Source organism: Nelumbo nucifera, chromosome 8 (assembly GCF_055504915.1).
Source record: "Nelumbo nucifera cultivar China Antique chromosome 8, China Antique-T2T, whole genome shotgun sequence".
Classification (NCBI taxonomy): domain Eukaryota; kingdom Viridiplantae; phylum Streptophyta; class Magnoliopsida; order Proteales; family Nelumbonaceae; genus Nelumbo; species Nelumbo nucifera.
The window spans coordinates 37,738,181-37,754,340 of NC_142656.1; the positions used below are offsets into that span (position 1 = coordinate 37,738,181).

General features: G+C 41.0%; 1 protein-coding gene across 4 annotated transcripts in view; it reads left to right on the forward strand.

Moving 5' to 3' along the window:
* Nucleotides 1-11,775, forward strand: part of LOC104589922 (centromere protein O) — a 69,813-nt gene extending 58,038 nt beyond the window's left edge. For all 4 annotated transcript variants that reach the window (XM_010248400.3, XM_010248398.3, XM_010248399.3 and 1 more), the window contains exons 11-13: nucleotides 4,726-4,823; nucleotides 10,976-11,184; nucleotides 11,374-11,775. In XM_010248400.3, the coding sequence (XP_010246702.1) occupies nucleotides 4,726-4,823; nucleotides 10,976-11,184; nucleotides 11,374-11,444 (378 nt within the window). In that variant the 3' untranslated portion in view covers nucleotides 11,445-11,775. The remainder of the gene's footprint in view (nucleotides 1-4,725; nucleotides 4,824-10,975; nucleotides 11,185-11,373) is intronic.
* The last annotated feature ends 4,385 nt before the right edge of the window (nucleotides 11,776-16,160 follow it).

The window sequence follows — 16,160 nt, forward strand, 5'->3', positions numbered from 1 at the left end:
ACCAGTCATTGATGAGTTGCTTGATGAACTCAGTCAAGCCACCATATTCTCAAAACTAGATTTACGAGCTGGGTATCATCAAATAAGGGTACATAGGGAGGATGTTCACAAAATGGCTTTTAGGACACATGATGGCCACTATGAGTTCCTGGTCATGCCATTTGGGCTGACCAATGCTCTAGCCACATTTCAAGCATTAATGAATGACATATTCCGGCCATATTTACGTAAGTTCATCCTTGTTTTCTTTGATGACATATTGGTCTATAGCCCCAATTGGGAGGAACATTTGAATCATCTACAGGTCACCCTTGCAACACTTGAGGCCCACCAGTTGTTCGCTAAAGAGTCCCAAGTGCTCCTTTGGACAAAACCAAGTTCACTACTTGGGACATATTGTAGAGAAGGGGATTGTAGCGGCTGACCCAGATAAAATCTCCAGTATAATGGGCTGGCCGCAACCCAAAAGTGTGAAAGAGTTGAGGGCCTTCTTGGGCCTGACGGGGTACTACCGCCGCTTCATCAAAAACTACGGCCTAATAGCTACCCCGTTGACCCAATTGTTGAAACAAGACGCTTTTCACTGGTCAACCCAGGCCCAACAAGCTTTTGAGCAATTGAGAGAGGCATTTGCGAGCCCTCCAACATTAGCATTGCCTGATTTCACAAAAGACTTCATCATTGAGTGTGATGCCTCCGGTCAAGGTGTTGGGGCTGTTCTCATGCAAGAGGGGTGACCACTAGCCTTTTTCAGCAAGGCCTTAACATCACAAAAGTGGGCCAAATCAGTTTATGAACGAGAATTAATAGCAATGGTCTTAGCAGTCCAACATTGGCGGTCCTACTTGCTCGGTAGACGGTTCATAATTCGGACCGACCATCAAGGTTTGAAGTTCTTATTGGATCAATCAGTTCTATCCCCGGAACAACAACGATGGATATCCAAGCTACTGGGGTACGACTACATAATTGAGTACAAAGCAGGGGCTGCTAACCGGGTGGCTGACGCCCTCTCACGGCACCCACAATCATTTCAGTTACTAGTATCTTCCCCAACTTCTCCACTCCTGGATGTACTGCGAAAAGAAGCCCAATCCCATAGGGAGTTACAGTAGTTGAAGGCCCAAGTATTGGCAAATCCTTCACTGCACCCCGGGTACACCATTAAGAATGATCTACTCTTCTTCAAAGGACATCTGGAAATTCCGGCAGATTCTGCTCATCTCAGGAAGCTCCTGGAATTATTCCATGCCTCACCCACAGGTGGCCACTCCGGCATCCTACGAACACAAAAGCGCATCACCACACAATTCCATTGGAAAAGCATGCGTACATCTATCCAGAACTTCATAGCTGGGTGTGCAGTATGCCAACAAAACAAGTCGGCCACTACAACACCAGCAGGCCTCTTGCAACCACTCCCAATACCAACCCAAGTCTGGGATGATATATCAATGGATTTCATCACGGGATTGCCCGTTTCTGCCGGCAAAACTGTTATCTTTGTGGTAGTGGATATACTGACGAAATACAGTCATTTCCTACCTCTATCACACCCATTTACAGCAGTCACAGTTGCTGAATTGTTCCTCCGGGAAATTGTGCGCCTACACGGGCTCCCCAGCTCAATTGTAGCAGACAGGGACCCTATTTTTATGAGCCGTTTCTAGGCTGAGCTTTTCTGCCTGCACGGGGTTAAACTGTTCAAGTCAACTAGCTACCACCCCCAATATGGACAGACAGAGGCGGTTAACAAGACTCTCGAAACATATCTGAGATGCTTTGCGGGAGATCGACCAAGACAATGGGTTCAGTGGATCCACTGGGCCAAATGGTGGTACACCACCACCTCCTTCCATAGTGCCGCTGGGATGACACCCTTCCGAGCTTTATATGGTCGGGACCCTCCCCCTCTACTTCGTTATGAAAAAGGGAGCACCATCGTAGCGGCCGTAGAAGAACAGCTAACGCAACGAGATGAGGTGTTAAGGGAATTGAGACATCATCTCTTACAGGCACAGCAATGGATGAAGCACACCTATGATAAACATCACAAGAATGTCCAATATGAAGTAGGTGATTGGGTGTTTCTCAAATTACAACCCTTCAGACAGATTTCAGTTGCAAGCCGACAGTGGAACAAACTCAGCCCGTGCTATTTTGGACCATTTAAAATCCTGGAGAGAATAGGATCAGTGGCCTACAAGCTGGACCTTCCGGCAACATCAAAACTGCACCCTGTATTCCATATCTCCTTACTGAAGAAAGGGCCGAAGTCAGGAGTCATTACAAGTGCGACCCTTCCCACCTTTTGAGAAGGACAAGTGCAGACTGAGCCAGCCCGCATCATTGATTTCAGATGGGTGCGCCGGGGTGGTAGAGTCATACCAGAAGCATTAGTTGTTTGGTCTAACCTCCCAGAAGAGGATGCAACCTGGGAATCCTACTTAGATCTGCAATCAAATTTTCCCACATTAGACCTTGAGGGCAAGGTCGCTCTAAAGGAAGGGGGGATTGTAAAGACTGCTGGAACAGACCAACAGAAAGCAGTTAATCAGTTTCACAAGAGGAGGCCACATCAGCACAACTAATCATCCACTTGCAACAGCTGTAACAGAAAGAAATCAAGATTGTAAAACAGTATAAGTAGAAAAGCACAAGAGAAATAAGACATTGATTCTTTCAGCATTAATCTCTCTCTAGCTCTCTCTCTCTCTCTCTGTCTCTCTCTCTCTCTCCTTCCAAGAATTCAGGAGGTTGGCCCCTCGAAGAGCCCTGAGTTAGGCAGGTTCCTAACAAAGCCCCAGCCCAACTCCATCGCACCTCAGCTCCAGCAGGTAAGTTCTTCTAGTCTTCTTCTTCTTCTTCTTCTCCAGATTTCAGACATTTTTTCCTTTTTTTTTCTAAAAAACAGGGGCTCCGTGAGTCCTCCCTTTCTGCACTCATCATCATCTTCTTCTTCTTCCCAGATTTCAGTCGAATCAGTCCTGAGTTCTCTCTTCTCAGCTCAGACATTTTTTCATTTCTTTTTTTGAAAAAACAGGGGCTTGCTCCCCTCTCGGTTGGCGTTCGCCAGCCACTAGAGCAAGTAAGAGAACCTACAGTGAATGAACTTAAAGAACCGAAGAGAGTGCTAGCGTTCATGGAGTTGCTTGTTGCGCATCCGTTTTTCATCATGCTGTTAGCGAACGGCTTGAGCGCGTCAGCGCGAAAGCATGTGAAAGCCGGAGTGCAATCCTCCCTTTCCACTCTTCTTCTTCTTCTTCTTCTTCTTCTTCTTCCGCCCCACGAGTCCATGACTGTTCTCAGTCGTCAGTAGTCACTCTCAGTCGTCCACCCCATGAGTCCATTTTTTTGCTTTTTTTTTTTGAAAAAACAGGGTCTCCACCTATACTCCTATTCTCCCTTCACTGATTCAGTCATTGTTCTCACTTCTCACTTCAGTTTTTAACAGCCGAACCTATCATTGTTATATATGACTGATTATATGGCTGAAATCTATAGATTTTATATTTATAGATTCCATTGCCTAGGGGCCTGGGCGCCCCATGGTCGCCTACCCTCACCTAGTCGCCTTGACAACTATGCAGCACAGATGGAGAAATATAACAATAGAAAGGGACCGTCAAGTTCAACTGAGGCATCCTGAACTGCTCATTCAGGTTGATCCCTAGATCGGTTAATACCCTAGCTGATAGCTTAGCTAGAGCATGAGTATTCAAGCAAAAATCAGACACCCACAACGTTGTACCTGTTTTCTTTCAGAGATGCACATAGAAAACATCAATTCTAGGCTTGAGCATAAATATTCAAGCAAAAAGAGTGTGTTATACAGGCTAAGAAATTTGTCTGGGATTAAAACTCTATATGATCAACTCGGAAAAAAGAAAACTGTCAATTGCACCAACCAGAAAACCTCAAAATGAAATTTCTGTGAACTTTCCTCAAGAAAATCTTGAAAAATTCAAAAAAAAAAAGTCAAATCACTTTTGTATCTTCATTAGAAATCTCTATAAAGAACCTTTCATCAAGCTGTAAGGTTCATATTCATTTTATATATATTGGCCTAGTAGCATAACCACTTTTTAGGCCTAGCATGCAATGCCAGCAGGCTTCCTTGATGGGTAGGATCAAGTAACCAATTGAGCAAGGCAAAGGCGACTTGGGTCAGTCTCTTTCACTTGTACAATAGAATAATACAATGACTAGAAAACCATTGGCAAGTAAACTGAAAATTACCAAAAATTCTCATTAGTTTGTCCTCTTCAACAATAGAGAGATCTTACTTTTCTACTCTGTTACTCTTTGATTCTTCTTCCCCAATTATTTAGCAGGGCAAAAGAAATCACTAGGTTTTCCATGATTGTGCGTTTATATTCATATCTAAACCATTGCTCAAGGTTTAACTGAAGATTGCTGACATTGTTAAGTTTCCAATGACATCGAAATTGAAGCTTTCCAATGCTTCCTTGTAAAAGAATTAAGAACATCAGCTCACAGAATGTAAACTGAATTTAAAATTATTTTTCTGGAACTGATAATATTGTTACCTTGGAAGATCTTCTGAAAGATTTGTACAGATATCTGTTTAGGATTTAGGTTTACACACTGTAAAATCATTTTTCTGGAACTGGTAAAATTAATTTCTATTTCTCTTGCATATTTTCTTCCATTTGGTTTACACACTGTAATTCATATTTCATCCCTGTTCTTTTTGTGCTTTAGGTTCGTCTTATTAAGGAATTGTATGGGAATCAGATTGGAGAGCTTTACCATAGCCTTCCATACCATGTAATTGAATTTGTACTGGATGATTTTGATTGGTAGGTGCATGTTTATTCTGATCTCATATGGATACTTTGATTTTTTGTTAGTCTTTCTGCCTCATAACCTCTATGATAAATGAGGCTACATGGAGAGTATCACACTATGACAGTTAGGTCATTCTAGATGTCAGATGATATAGAATCTTCTCTAATATTGAATGGATGAAAGATTTGAATGTGCAAAGGATGAATATGTTAGAAGTTCAGGGTGGCTTTAAGAATTGCAAATTTGTCCAAGGACAGTGGTAAAATTCGAAATAATCACAATAGGTTTGGTATAAGAAAATTTTAAATGGAACTTCTGTTGACAGGCTGATACATATATTTCCCTAGACATTTGGACTTGTGTCTTCTATTCTTATGTTTCTCTAGACAGGCTGGACTATTTGAAATAATCAAAATAGGTCCATGTCACTACCAAAGCACAACCTACATCTCTCATAGGTGATTCTTCTGTAGTCCTTGGACCAGCTGATTGCATAATGAATTAATAGAGCTGGCCGATCACTGATTTTCGGTGTGGGTTTTCGATATATTGGTGTCTTGGCGCTTCCCTAGGAGTAGTTTTGGAGAATTGTCCAAAATCTGACCTATATAAATCCAAAAATAAAGTAGACAAAGAAAGGAAGATGAAGAGAGAAGAAGCCGAGAAAGGAAGAAAGGGAAGAAAGAAGAGAGACTGTCGAACCTCTCTCCAGTCCCCCATAATGATCTTTTGTAATAAAATATCATTATGGGGGACTGGAGAGAGGTTCGATGGTCTCTCTACTTTCTTCCCTTTCTTCCTTTCTCTGCTGCTTCTAATTTTGCAGGATTATGAAGGGAGAAAAATGATGGCTCATAAGCCATAAAAAACATAGCCAACTTGTCATAAAATTTGTTAAGAGAGAACGGAGAGTCGAACTGAAGATTGAAGCCAAGAATATTTTGCTCGAAGAAGGTAAAATTAAAGCACAATCCTCTCTAAAACTCAGAGAACCAGGGAAAGCAATTGTCTTCTTGATGGCAGAAGCCACACATTGGCCGAAATGCTTCTTTGATGGGGTTCTCTTTTCAGTCAAGAAAGAAGGATGGAAGTGCACTTTGGAGAGGCCAAGAAGAAGTTATCAAATGGAATTAGGTGCGACCAGAACAGATGGTTCATTGTTGTGGTGGAATTCTCCGGGCAAAACAAAAACAGATGGTGTGTATCCCTGAAGGAAAACAAGGTATGGGGTGGAAGAGCTTCACAGTCTTTGGGCTCTCGTTGTGAAGAAAGAATCGGAAGCTAACAAAGAAATAAAATGTAAATAGGTGCTGCCCCATGTCGTTTTGGATGAGAAAGGTAAGGTTGAAGTAGAAGAGGTGCTTTGTCAGGATAAGCAACAAGAGGTTATAGTTTACAGTTTGGTTAAACTGCAAAGATCACTATTGGATAGTGATTTAGACAATTGAGGGCAGCACCGGGTTATTAAGGTGGCAAAGGAAGTTACTGACTGGGTGACCATCTTGAACAACATCAAATCCAAAATGGTAGTGACTGATGGAGTTTTTATTTTCCTTTTCAATAAAAAAAAAAGCGTTATTGAACACTGGGGATAGCGAGATTGATTTCCATATGATGGAGATTGGCTCAGATATAGTTCTGATTGAAGATTAGTTCCCGTCATGTAACACAAAGGATTTAGGCAATGGAGCTTTTGAAATCACCCTTCATGGCTTACCACTTTATCTTTGGAAATTGTCTTGCCAAATCCTTGGGTGCAGTTCTACTGGAAACTGATTTGCAGAGCCTTTGAGTGAAGTTATTGATTGGAGGGGTGAAACCCTGAGCTCGTTCCAATACTGATTGAAGTTGCTACTCATGGTGCTTGGTATCAGGTGTGGATTATGAAAGCATCATTGTGGATGATACGACGAGAGGTTGAAGATGATGCCAACCTGGCAAGTGCTGTGCCAAGTGAGTATTAGCAACTAGACCTGTTCATGGGCTGGGTAGCCCGATGGCCCGGCCCGGCCGGCACCCCGGTTGGGCTTGGTCATATATTTATAAAATATATAATATGTATTTTATATATTATATAAAAGATATAAATAATATAATATTTATTAAAATATATATTTATAATTTAATATATACATTTTTTTATTCTTTTCTTTATAATTTCTCTCTTTCTCTCTCTATTCAGCTGCTTCAGCAGTAGTAACAGTATGGGCTAAATTTCGGGCTCGGGCCCAGGCCTGGGCTTCGGGCTTTTTATGAGGGTCGGGCTCGGGCCCAAGTTGTAGGCCCGATGGTCGGGCCGGGCTCGAGCTTGGGCCTTAGAAAAATCTGTTAATATAGAGTGAAAGGCCGGATCAAGCCCGGCTTGGCCCGACCCATGAACAGGTCTATTAGCAACTCATTGAAAAATTCCAATAAGTTGGCTAATAAGGCATTTTCATGTGATGTTCGATTGGAGTCTAAGAACAAGTGGACTACGGACGATAATTTGGGTTTGTCATTGTCCCAAATCATGGCCAACGGTGGACAGGAGCTAGGTAACTACGAGAAGAACAACATCCAATGGATGGTCGCCCCAACCCTCGTTACTCAAGGTGTAGGGTGGAGGATGCTGATGATGTTGAGAATGGATGGGAGGATTGCGCACAGTTGGAGTATGAGAATGACTTAGAAACTGAGATTCTACCTTTCGAAGATGGTGGAGAGGAGGGAGGAACAACATGGGAATGTTGATGATTCTCTAAATACTGATATTCTATTCAGTGGGGAAAATAACAGTCCCAAGAAGACCTCGACTTTGGATCTAGTGGCAGTGAGTGGTGGTATCATGGTGGAGTACAAATTGTTTGAAGAGGTGGATAACTGAAACCTAATCAAGAGGGTGACTGAACCAAATTCCTTGAGGCAAGGTGCTTGTAAGGTAACAGTTGAGGATCTTCAGAGACTAAATAGGGGGGATCCAGATGGGGGTGGACAACAGAGTCTTGGTAGTATTCAGAGTATTAATTCTCCAGTTGGAAACCTTCCGGAGGGAACCCAAGCTAGGGTGGATGGTGTGGTTCAAATTCTGGAACTTGGAAAGTCAGACCAATTCTCTTGTATAGCTGTTTCCTCCCCTCACAAGGTGCCAGATATGCATGTCACTTCCATTGTTGATATTAAATGTTATTCTGTGGCTGCTTTTGATGTTCTAGGTCCCAGTTCAGCCGATGTCCCGCAACCTGTAAATGGGAAAGTGGAAGGTGGAGTTGGTGAGAGTGTTGAAGTAGAGGAGGTGAGGGGTAAGAAAATTTGGGAGATGATTGAGAACCTTAGTATAAATTCTAGGGGAGAACTTGAGGAGATGGAAAGGAAAAAGAAAGGATCTTGGTTGGGTGAGTCAGTGACCGATTTTGTGGAAGAAATAGGGTGTACAGTGCAAGAACCAATCGATATGAACGTTTACTTAAGAAAGATTAAGGAAGGAGGAAAAACAAGGAAAAGGATGTTCAGTGGAGTGGAAAGATTGAAAAAAGATATTGAAGGGGAAAAGGAGTAGGAAGAAGGGTTATGAAGATTATAAGGAAAAGATCCATTATAAGAGAGGTCCTTAAGAAGGAGAAACCAGATATTATTTCAATTCAGGAATCAAAGCTGGTGGATTTTGATAAGAGATGGGCTGTGGGTGTTTGGAGAGCTCAAGGGATTAAGTGGGCAATGTCCCCTTCATGGGGAGCTTGAGGCGGTATTTTGACATTATGGAATGGTGACTCCATAGTTGGAATTGAAGAATTGGTGGGTAAATTCACAGTTCCTATCAAATTTAGGAGTGTCAGATGGTTTTGAATGAGTTTTGACAAATCTGTATGGACCTAATGGGTATCGGGAACAAAATAAGCAGTGGGAAGAATTGGAGGATATCCAGGGATTGTGGGATGGAACTTTGTGCTTGGGAGGGGACTTTAATGTAATAAGATTTTTGGAAGAGACCAACAATCCGGGAAGGAGAAATAATTTGAATATGAGGAGGCTCATTTCTTTCATTGACACTTTTTGGCTTAAGGAACTTCCTCTTGCTTATAGAAACTTCACTTGGTCCAACATGCAGGCTGAATCGATCTGTTCCAAACTGGATAGGCTCTTATTTACAATTGATTGGGAGAATCACTGGAGCGGTCTTGTTTCTAGATCTTTGCCAAGAGTGACCTCGGACCATTGGTCAGTCTCTTTATCGGAGGAGGATTTAGATGGTAGAGGTCCAGCTCCTTTCAGGTTTGAAAGTATGTGGCTCTGCTCCAATGGCTTTATTGACAAGATCAAGGTGTGGTGGTAGGAAAGCAATCCAAGGGTGAAGTGGGAAGGGATGATGTTTCATTGGAAGTTGAAGGAACTTAAAGGTAAAATCAAAGAGTGGAACATTCAAGAATTTGGAAGATTGGAAGAGCAAAAGCAACACATAATAGACAAAATTGAGGATTTGGATCTTAAAGTAGCTTATGGCCACTTGTGGAGAATGATAGGAATGAGAGGTGGGTGTTAAGGAAGGAATTGGAGGATATTTTATTCAAAGAGGAAACTTGTTAGATGCAAAACTCAAGGAGCAAGTGGCTGAAAGAGGGGGTTAGAAATACTAGTTATTTTCATGCCATGGAAAATGGGAGGAGAAGAAAGAATTGTGTCAAAATTGGTGATTGATGAGGTTAGTATCCTTCAACAAAATGACATTGCCCAGGCTCTTGTGCACCATTTTAAATACGTTTTCATGGCCTCTATTTCAGCTTGATAATAAGATTACTTTCTTTAAAGGTGACCAATAAGAGGAGGTTTCTATTTGTCTTTACCACTTTGTTTTCACTGTAACATTGGTGAAGAGAATGTGTGTTGGATGAAGAAATTTTTAAATGACTTGAAGCAATCACCCAAAGCATGGTTTCATAGATTTAGAGGAGCCTAGGTTTAGTTTGGTTATATCCAGGCACAACAAATGATACATTCTTTTTTGAAAGGAAGGATTCCTTGTTGACAGCTCTCCTTGTTTATGCGGACTTGTGGCAATATTTAATGATCCAATCGAGGTAGATGTGTTAAAGAATTTTCTACTTTGGGAGTTTGAGATCAAGGATCCTGGGGAGCTTCATTAGTTTTTTTAGGGATTGAGGTTGTTTGTTCAAGACATGGGTTTTTTATTTCCCAACGTTAGCATGTTTTTGACCTTTTGGAGGAGACAATGATGTTGGGTATTAAGCCAATTGATACATCTATTGATCATGATCATAAGATTAATGGTTTTGATGGAGAGTTATTCAAGGATGTAAGGAGATACCAGAGATTGGTGGACCAGCTACTATACTTTATGCATGACTAGTCCAAATAGCTTATATGTTCCAAGTGTGGTATGTCAATACATGCATGCACCATGGAGTACTCAGCAACTGTTCATAGGATTCTTGCTTATCTTAATATGTATCCCAGGAGGTGTGTTTTATTTGGTAATCATGGCCACATGAAATTTATGGAACATGGTATTTCAGAGTTGCTTTGGATTTGATTCTTTCTTAGGGGAGCTCGAAATTAACATGGAATAGCCCTTAATGTGGTATTGTGATAATCAGGTCACCATTAATTTTTCTCAAATCCTGTTCAGCATGACAAGACTAAACATATTGAGGTGGATAAACACTTTATCAAGGATTGAGTGTTTACAAGAGAAGTTTGCTTGCCTTATGTTACATCTAGCATGAAGTTGGTAGGCATTTTTACTAAAGCGGTTGTTAATAATAAGCTAGAAAATGTTTTAAGCAAGTTGGGAATGATCAATATATTTATATGTATATATTCCCATCTTGAGGGAGAGTATTGACAATATTCAGCTGTTATTTATTTTATTAGTGGTAGCAGTATGTAGCTTTCTTGCTTTCGTTTACTATTGGGTAGCTATGTGGTGCGGCAAGTATTTTGCTCCTCTTTCATTCTTTCTCCCCTTGAATACTCTCTTCCCTTCATCTTCTCTACAACCTCTTGCTAGTTTATTGTCTTTTTATTAGATCGACTGATTCAAAGTCTTCTAAAACAAAAAAAACAAAAAAGAAAAAATAGAGAAAACTGATGTGCCTATTTATTTTATTCGAACGGCATCTTCAAAAACCATTTTTTATTAGTATACTAATGGGTTCATTTTCTTATGCAGCAAGGTCACCATCAGTCTTAGATATGCAGATCTTGGATCTGTACTACCAACTCGAATCAGAGTTTTAGCATGGCCAGTGCATCCATCTAGAAGAGTTTCAATAACAGGAACAACAAACAAGAAAGGAAATGTAGCATTGGGGACACAGCCAGTTCCAGCTCGCCTATCTTATGCTGAGGATGCTTTACGAACCATGAGCTTGCCCGAAGGTGTAACTTTATCAAAATAAAGAATTCTAGTATATGTTTTAGGTAGACCATCGGGATCTCTATCAATTACATTGAGATCTTATGGTCCCTGCACTTGGTGGCTTCAATAAAAAGCACTTAATTTTTGTGATGTTTTACTGACATCCTTTTCTGATCTTTTCTGTTTGTGTCTTAATCCCAAATGCGCAGCCTATGCAGAGATTGTGTTAAACTTGCCGCGGGCCCTTCAACAAATATTTCAGAATCTAGCAACTGCATAGAATCTTGTTTGTTTATTCTTGAGCACTTTGTTCTATGAAAGGTTGTGCTAGCGGCTTTGCAGTTGTTTCAGTCTCAACTAATATTTGATCCGTATAGGCTTGAATAGCTCCCATCGAGAACTTTCCACCTGAAAAGGTTTGCAAGAAGGTTACGTTATTGTCCCTATTGATGATTGTAAAATCATTCTGTTGCCCAAAACAGCAAAAGTTGGGAATTTTTAAGTCTATTATTTGTTCTTCCATCACTAGGCAAAATATGTCAGTTGACCACATTGTACAATGATTATGTGCAGTTTTATAATGTATATTTATGAAAATCAGAGTTGACGAATGAACTGTCCTTTTTCAGCAGATAATGATTAATGGTGTATTTCTTTGCAATGGTAGCTCAAAAGCAACAGGTAAAGACTTGCAACATCATATTCATCTTTAGCTGGCTGAAAGTTGTTCTGTGGTATGTCTCGGAGGAGGGGTAGCACCTGTAGAGCATATTCTCCATTGTGAATTGCTTTTCTTGTTGAGTTCCAAAAATAAAATAAAATTGTATGGTTTCCAAACAAATTGGTTTTCAAAATGAAAATACAAGAAAACATGTTTTATGGTTGTATGTTTTTTTTTTTTTTTTCAAAACTGAGAAAAAATGTGTTTTTGATCTTGGCATCAATATGACTAATTTTTGGGTTCTTTAAATCGTGCTCAAAATGGAACTCTCCTATAATAGTAGTTGACCTACTGGCTGTCACCTATAATAGTAGTTTTGGGGTTTAGTTTTAGTTTTTCAGTATTGTTAGAGATTTAAGTTTGGACCTTACATAAATTTTCTATTTATAGTAATTTTCAGGCTTACTATTCACAATGATTCTCATGAATTTTAATTGAAGCAATTTTTTTAATTATTCTTTATTGTAAAAGCATGAGTTACTAATTTCTAGTATTTTCTGTTTTCTTATGCTAAGTTGGAATAAGAGTTATGAAGTGCCCTAGTTTATGAAATAAGTTTTACATGTTACTATTTTTTGGGGAATTCTGAATACAAGTCAAAGGTGTTTTCTTGTAATGACATTAAATCTCAAAGATTTGTTATGTTAATGAAATGCAGACCTAGCCCCTAGGAAAATTCAAAGACAAGGTGGGGGCATAGAGATGATGTGGGGGAGTAAGCATGTGGCTGCTCTAGAGTCTAGAGGATACAATCATTAGGTTAAATCAGCCACATGATTAATTCCTCACATTGCAAAATATGTGACTCATCTTGTGCTTAACTAATGGTTCTTAGAAAGGGTTTTTCCTGAGTTGATAACTAACTTTTGTGGACATGTAAATATTAAAAAGTGCATTTCTATTTAGGTAAATCCTGGATATGTTGTCTGCTAGGGGTGAGCAAATGGGTAGTTCCAAGTTCTGCTATGGAACCAAACCGAATCGGCCCATGCTTACCCCTATTGCCCGCCACACTAATAGACTATATAACCATTTACGAGTGAACTTGATAGTTTCGTTATACATGGGCGAGCAGCACATTCCGAGTGGCATAGGTGGGATGGCTAAGAATTATACTATTTATCAAATTTTCATTGACCCGGTCTTTTTTTTACTCGACTCAACTCGACAAGGTTAAGTAGTCTATTGGGAATCAATGCCATGGAGTAAATTAAGCTAAACTTATGTTGATTTACCGAAGATGGTTAGAGAAGTAGAAGCTTGATGTTGAGATTTCTATAAGCATCCATCCCAATGTTCTTCGTTAGGTCCACGTCTTTTTATTTATTGAAAGAACCCACCCTTGAATCCTACCCAAACCGGACTTTCCCTTTTCCTTGTAATGAATGTTTTAATTAAAACTATTGTCGCTCGGATTGGCCGATGACAACATTGTAAGTTCACTTCTGAGATTCAGGACACGGTCGAGGGTTTCGAGGCTCTGAGTTGTTTGAAAAGGGAGCCGAAGCCGAGGGCAGGTTGAAGGTTGGAGGGGTGTGTCGAGGCAGACTACCTTCTCAAGTACTAGAGAGTGTTAGACAGTTGTATGCTCTTAATTCCAATCAGAATGATGTATATTATGAATTTATCTTCTCAAGTACTGATGTGCCGCCAAGTGTTGGGGTGGCCTGTCTCAGGTGCCAGGGTGAGACCCGAGGTACATGCAGTGTAAGTTTACTTGAAACCTTGAACCGAATCAGATTTTCAGTATTGCCCTAAAACTTGGTGATTAGTGGGCAAAACTGAAAATTTACACTTGACCCTTAGACTCGGTTATGATATTGCATTAGGTGTTGGATTGGGCTGTCTTTGATATGTCAATCAGTGAGATCTTTAACAGGGGTTAAAACTTGGGTATGTTGAAACAGTTCGAGAATTCATCTGAGTGGGTAATCATAGTGATAAGATCAGTCTTTTTATTGGACAAAGGTAATGATCGGGGATGCATTCTCTCTAATGAAAACCAAGACTGTTGGCAGTCGATTTAATCATTGAAATTTGTTTTGCAAAATATATTTTATATACAGATATAAATATATATTATGGTTACAAATTGTTTGCAAAAATGTTTTAATTCCCAAGATCCATGTGAGTAGAGAGTGCAACACTATTCCTTGCAGCCAATGGAGATGTCCTCTCTTGTCAGGTAGTGTTTGATCATAATGGGTTGAGAGGTTAAGTGTAAGACCATTGAGGGTAATACCTTATGGGCTAATCTTGCATCTGCCTACAGTCCTTGGGTGTTACAAGGTGACTTGGCTCAGGGAGCACTTAGTGTAAGTGTTGGGTCCATAGATTCAATGTGATGGGCTCAAGGGGTTCACTAGGCTTTCTAGTGAATTCGGTTAGACCTCTCTTGTCGGGCAGTGTTTGATCATTATGGGTTGAGAGGTTAAGTGTAAGAACATTGGGGGTAATAACTGATGGGTTAATCTTGCATCTGCTCACAGTCCTTGGGTTTTACAAGGTGGTTTGGCCCAGGGAGGACGTAGTGTAAGTGTTGGGCCCATAGAGTCCATGTGATGGGCTTAAGGGGTTCACTGGGCTTTCCAGTGAATTCGGTTAGGTCAAAGGCTGTGCCAAACCCTTGTGGCTGATGTGTAGATCAATGCTTGGGTCCCACGCCATACAAGGAAGCCCAATTGGGCAACCGTTTGGAAGCTAAGTGAGCACATATACTTATTGGGCCTAAATCCCATTTCGAACTGAGCTGATTTGATTAATTAAATAAATAAGTGGATCTTAGATTAGATTAGCAGATAGGTTAGGGTCTTACCCTATCCACTCAGAGAGTTCAGATCTGAATACAGATTATATATGAAAATCTCCCAATAAGATAGGAGAGGGCTGATCTAATCTACAGATAAGATAAATGTCTATCCTTATCATTTAAAGGGAATTCAGATCCAAATATGATTTGGATCAGCAACTCTTAATAGGATTAGGAGCTGATCCCTTTAAGGTTATAAAAGGAGGACGGGGTGACAGCCTCTTGGCATCATAACAATATCACCTACAGAGAAAGATTACAGAAGAGAGAACAACTTCCAGTAAGACTTCGCTGATTTCTCCTTGCCGCCTCCTTCCTGCCGCTGCCGCCATTCCCAGTGCATCTTCACGACAATAGGAGTGATCAAGAACAATTCTTGATATCAGTCCTTTGTGGAAGGGCTGATTGGAAGTCGTGCTCACGTTCCGTCCAACTGATTCTTGCAAAGGATCTAGTTCTTTGGAAGAACACTGTTGATTCTGCTCCATCCTACACTACGCCATTTTCAGTGGGTGTGGTCTTTGGTTCCTTCCTTGGGCGTGAACACCTCCATTGGGAGATATTGTTTCTCCATATCAGGTATATCCCTCTCCTGCTTCTAGTTTCAAATCTGGTTCGGTTTATGGTTCAAGATTGATCATTGAAAATGCAGATTTTCTAAAACAGGGAATGCGATTCCCAAATGAGGGGAGAGAAAATTTTTGAAATTTCGCCCAACCTACATGCAGGGTTCGGCCATCCATATGATGGATCTCTCATTCCTTTAGAGAGGCCGAGGCCTAGGGGCCGAAGTGGATGATCTCTGAAGAGTTGGTGTCAAAGTCGGGATGCTCGCTAGGGTGTACAAGGGGTCTAAAGGGGCCTTGAGAGTTTGCTATGCAAGGAAGTGTCAGAGGCCTCGGGTGAAGACTTGAGCCAAGGACTCCGACGGTCAAGGTAAGTAGAAGGTTCAGTGCAGAGGCACCCATACGAGGTCACTATTAAGCACTAAGTCCTCAGAAAGAAGAATACCAAGAGTCTTAAAGGTTCCAGAGAGAGTTAGTTACCTTGTGGGAGGTGCCTTGTATTATAATCGGAGTTGCCTAGGGGGTAGTTGGGCTCGAGCAGCCCAGATGCGAGCCATACGAGGGCTAACTGTGAGGATATGGCGGAGCCATGCGGTGCCCCGCGATAGGGCCTGCCTAGTCCGCATAGGGCCACCCCGCTCGCCCCACTATTGGCCTCTGCTGGCGCCTGCTAGCCGACACATTGTCACAAGTGACTCCTGAAAGGGGATGGTAGAATCCATCGTATGGATGCCAAAAATGTTGTGGAATGGGTGGGCGAATTTCAAAAATTTTCTACCTTCCAATTGGGAATCACATTCCCTGTTTTAGAATCAAGATTCAAGGATCCTACTTGAACCAGAACCGAAACAGATATGAACCAAAAGAGAAGGGAGTGATTATATTTGATCCAGAGAAATA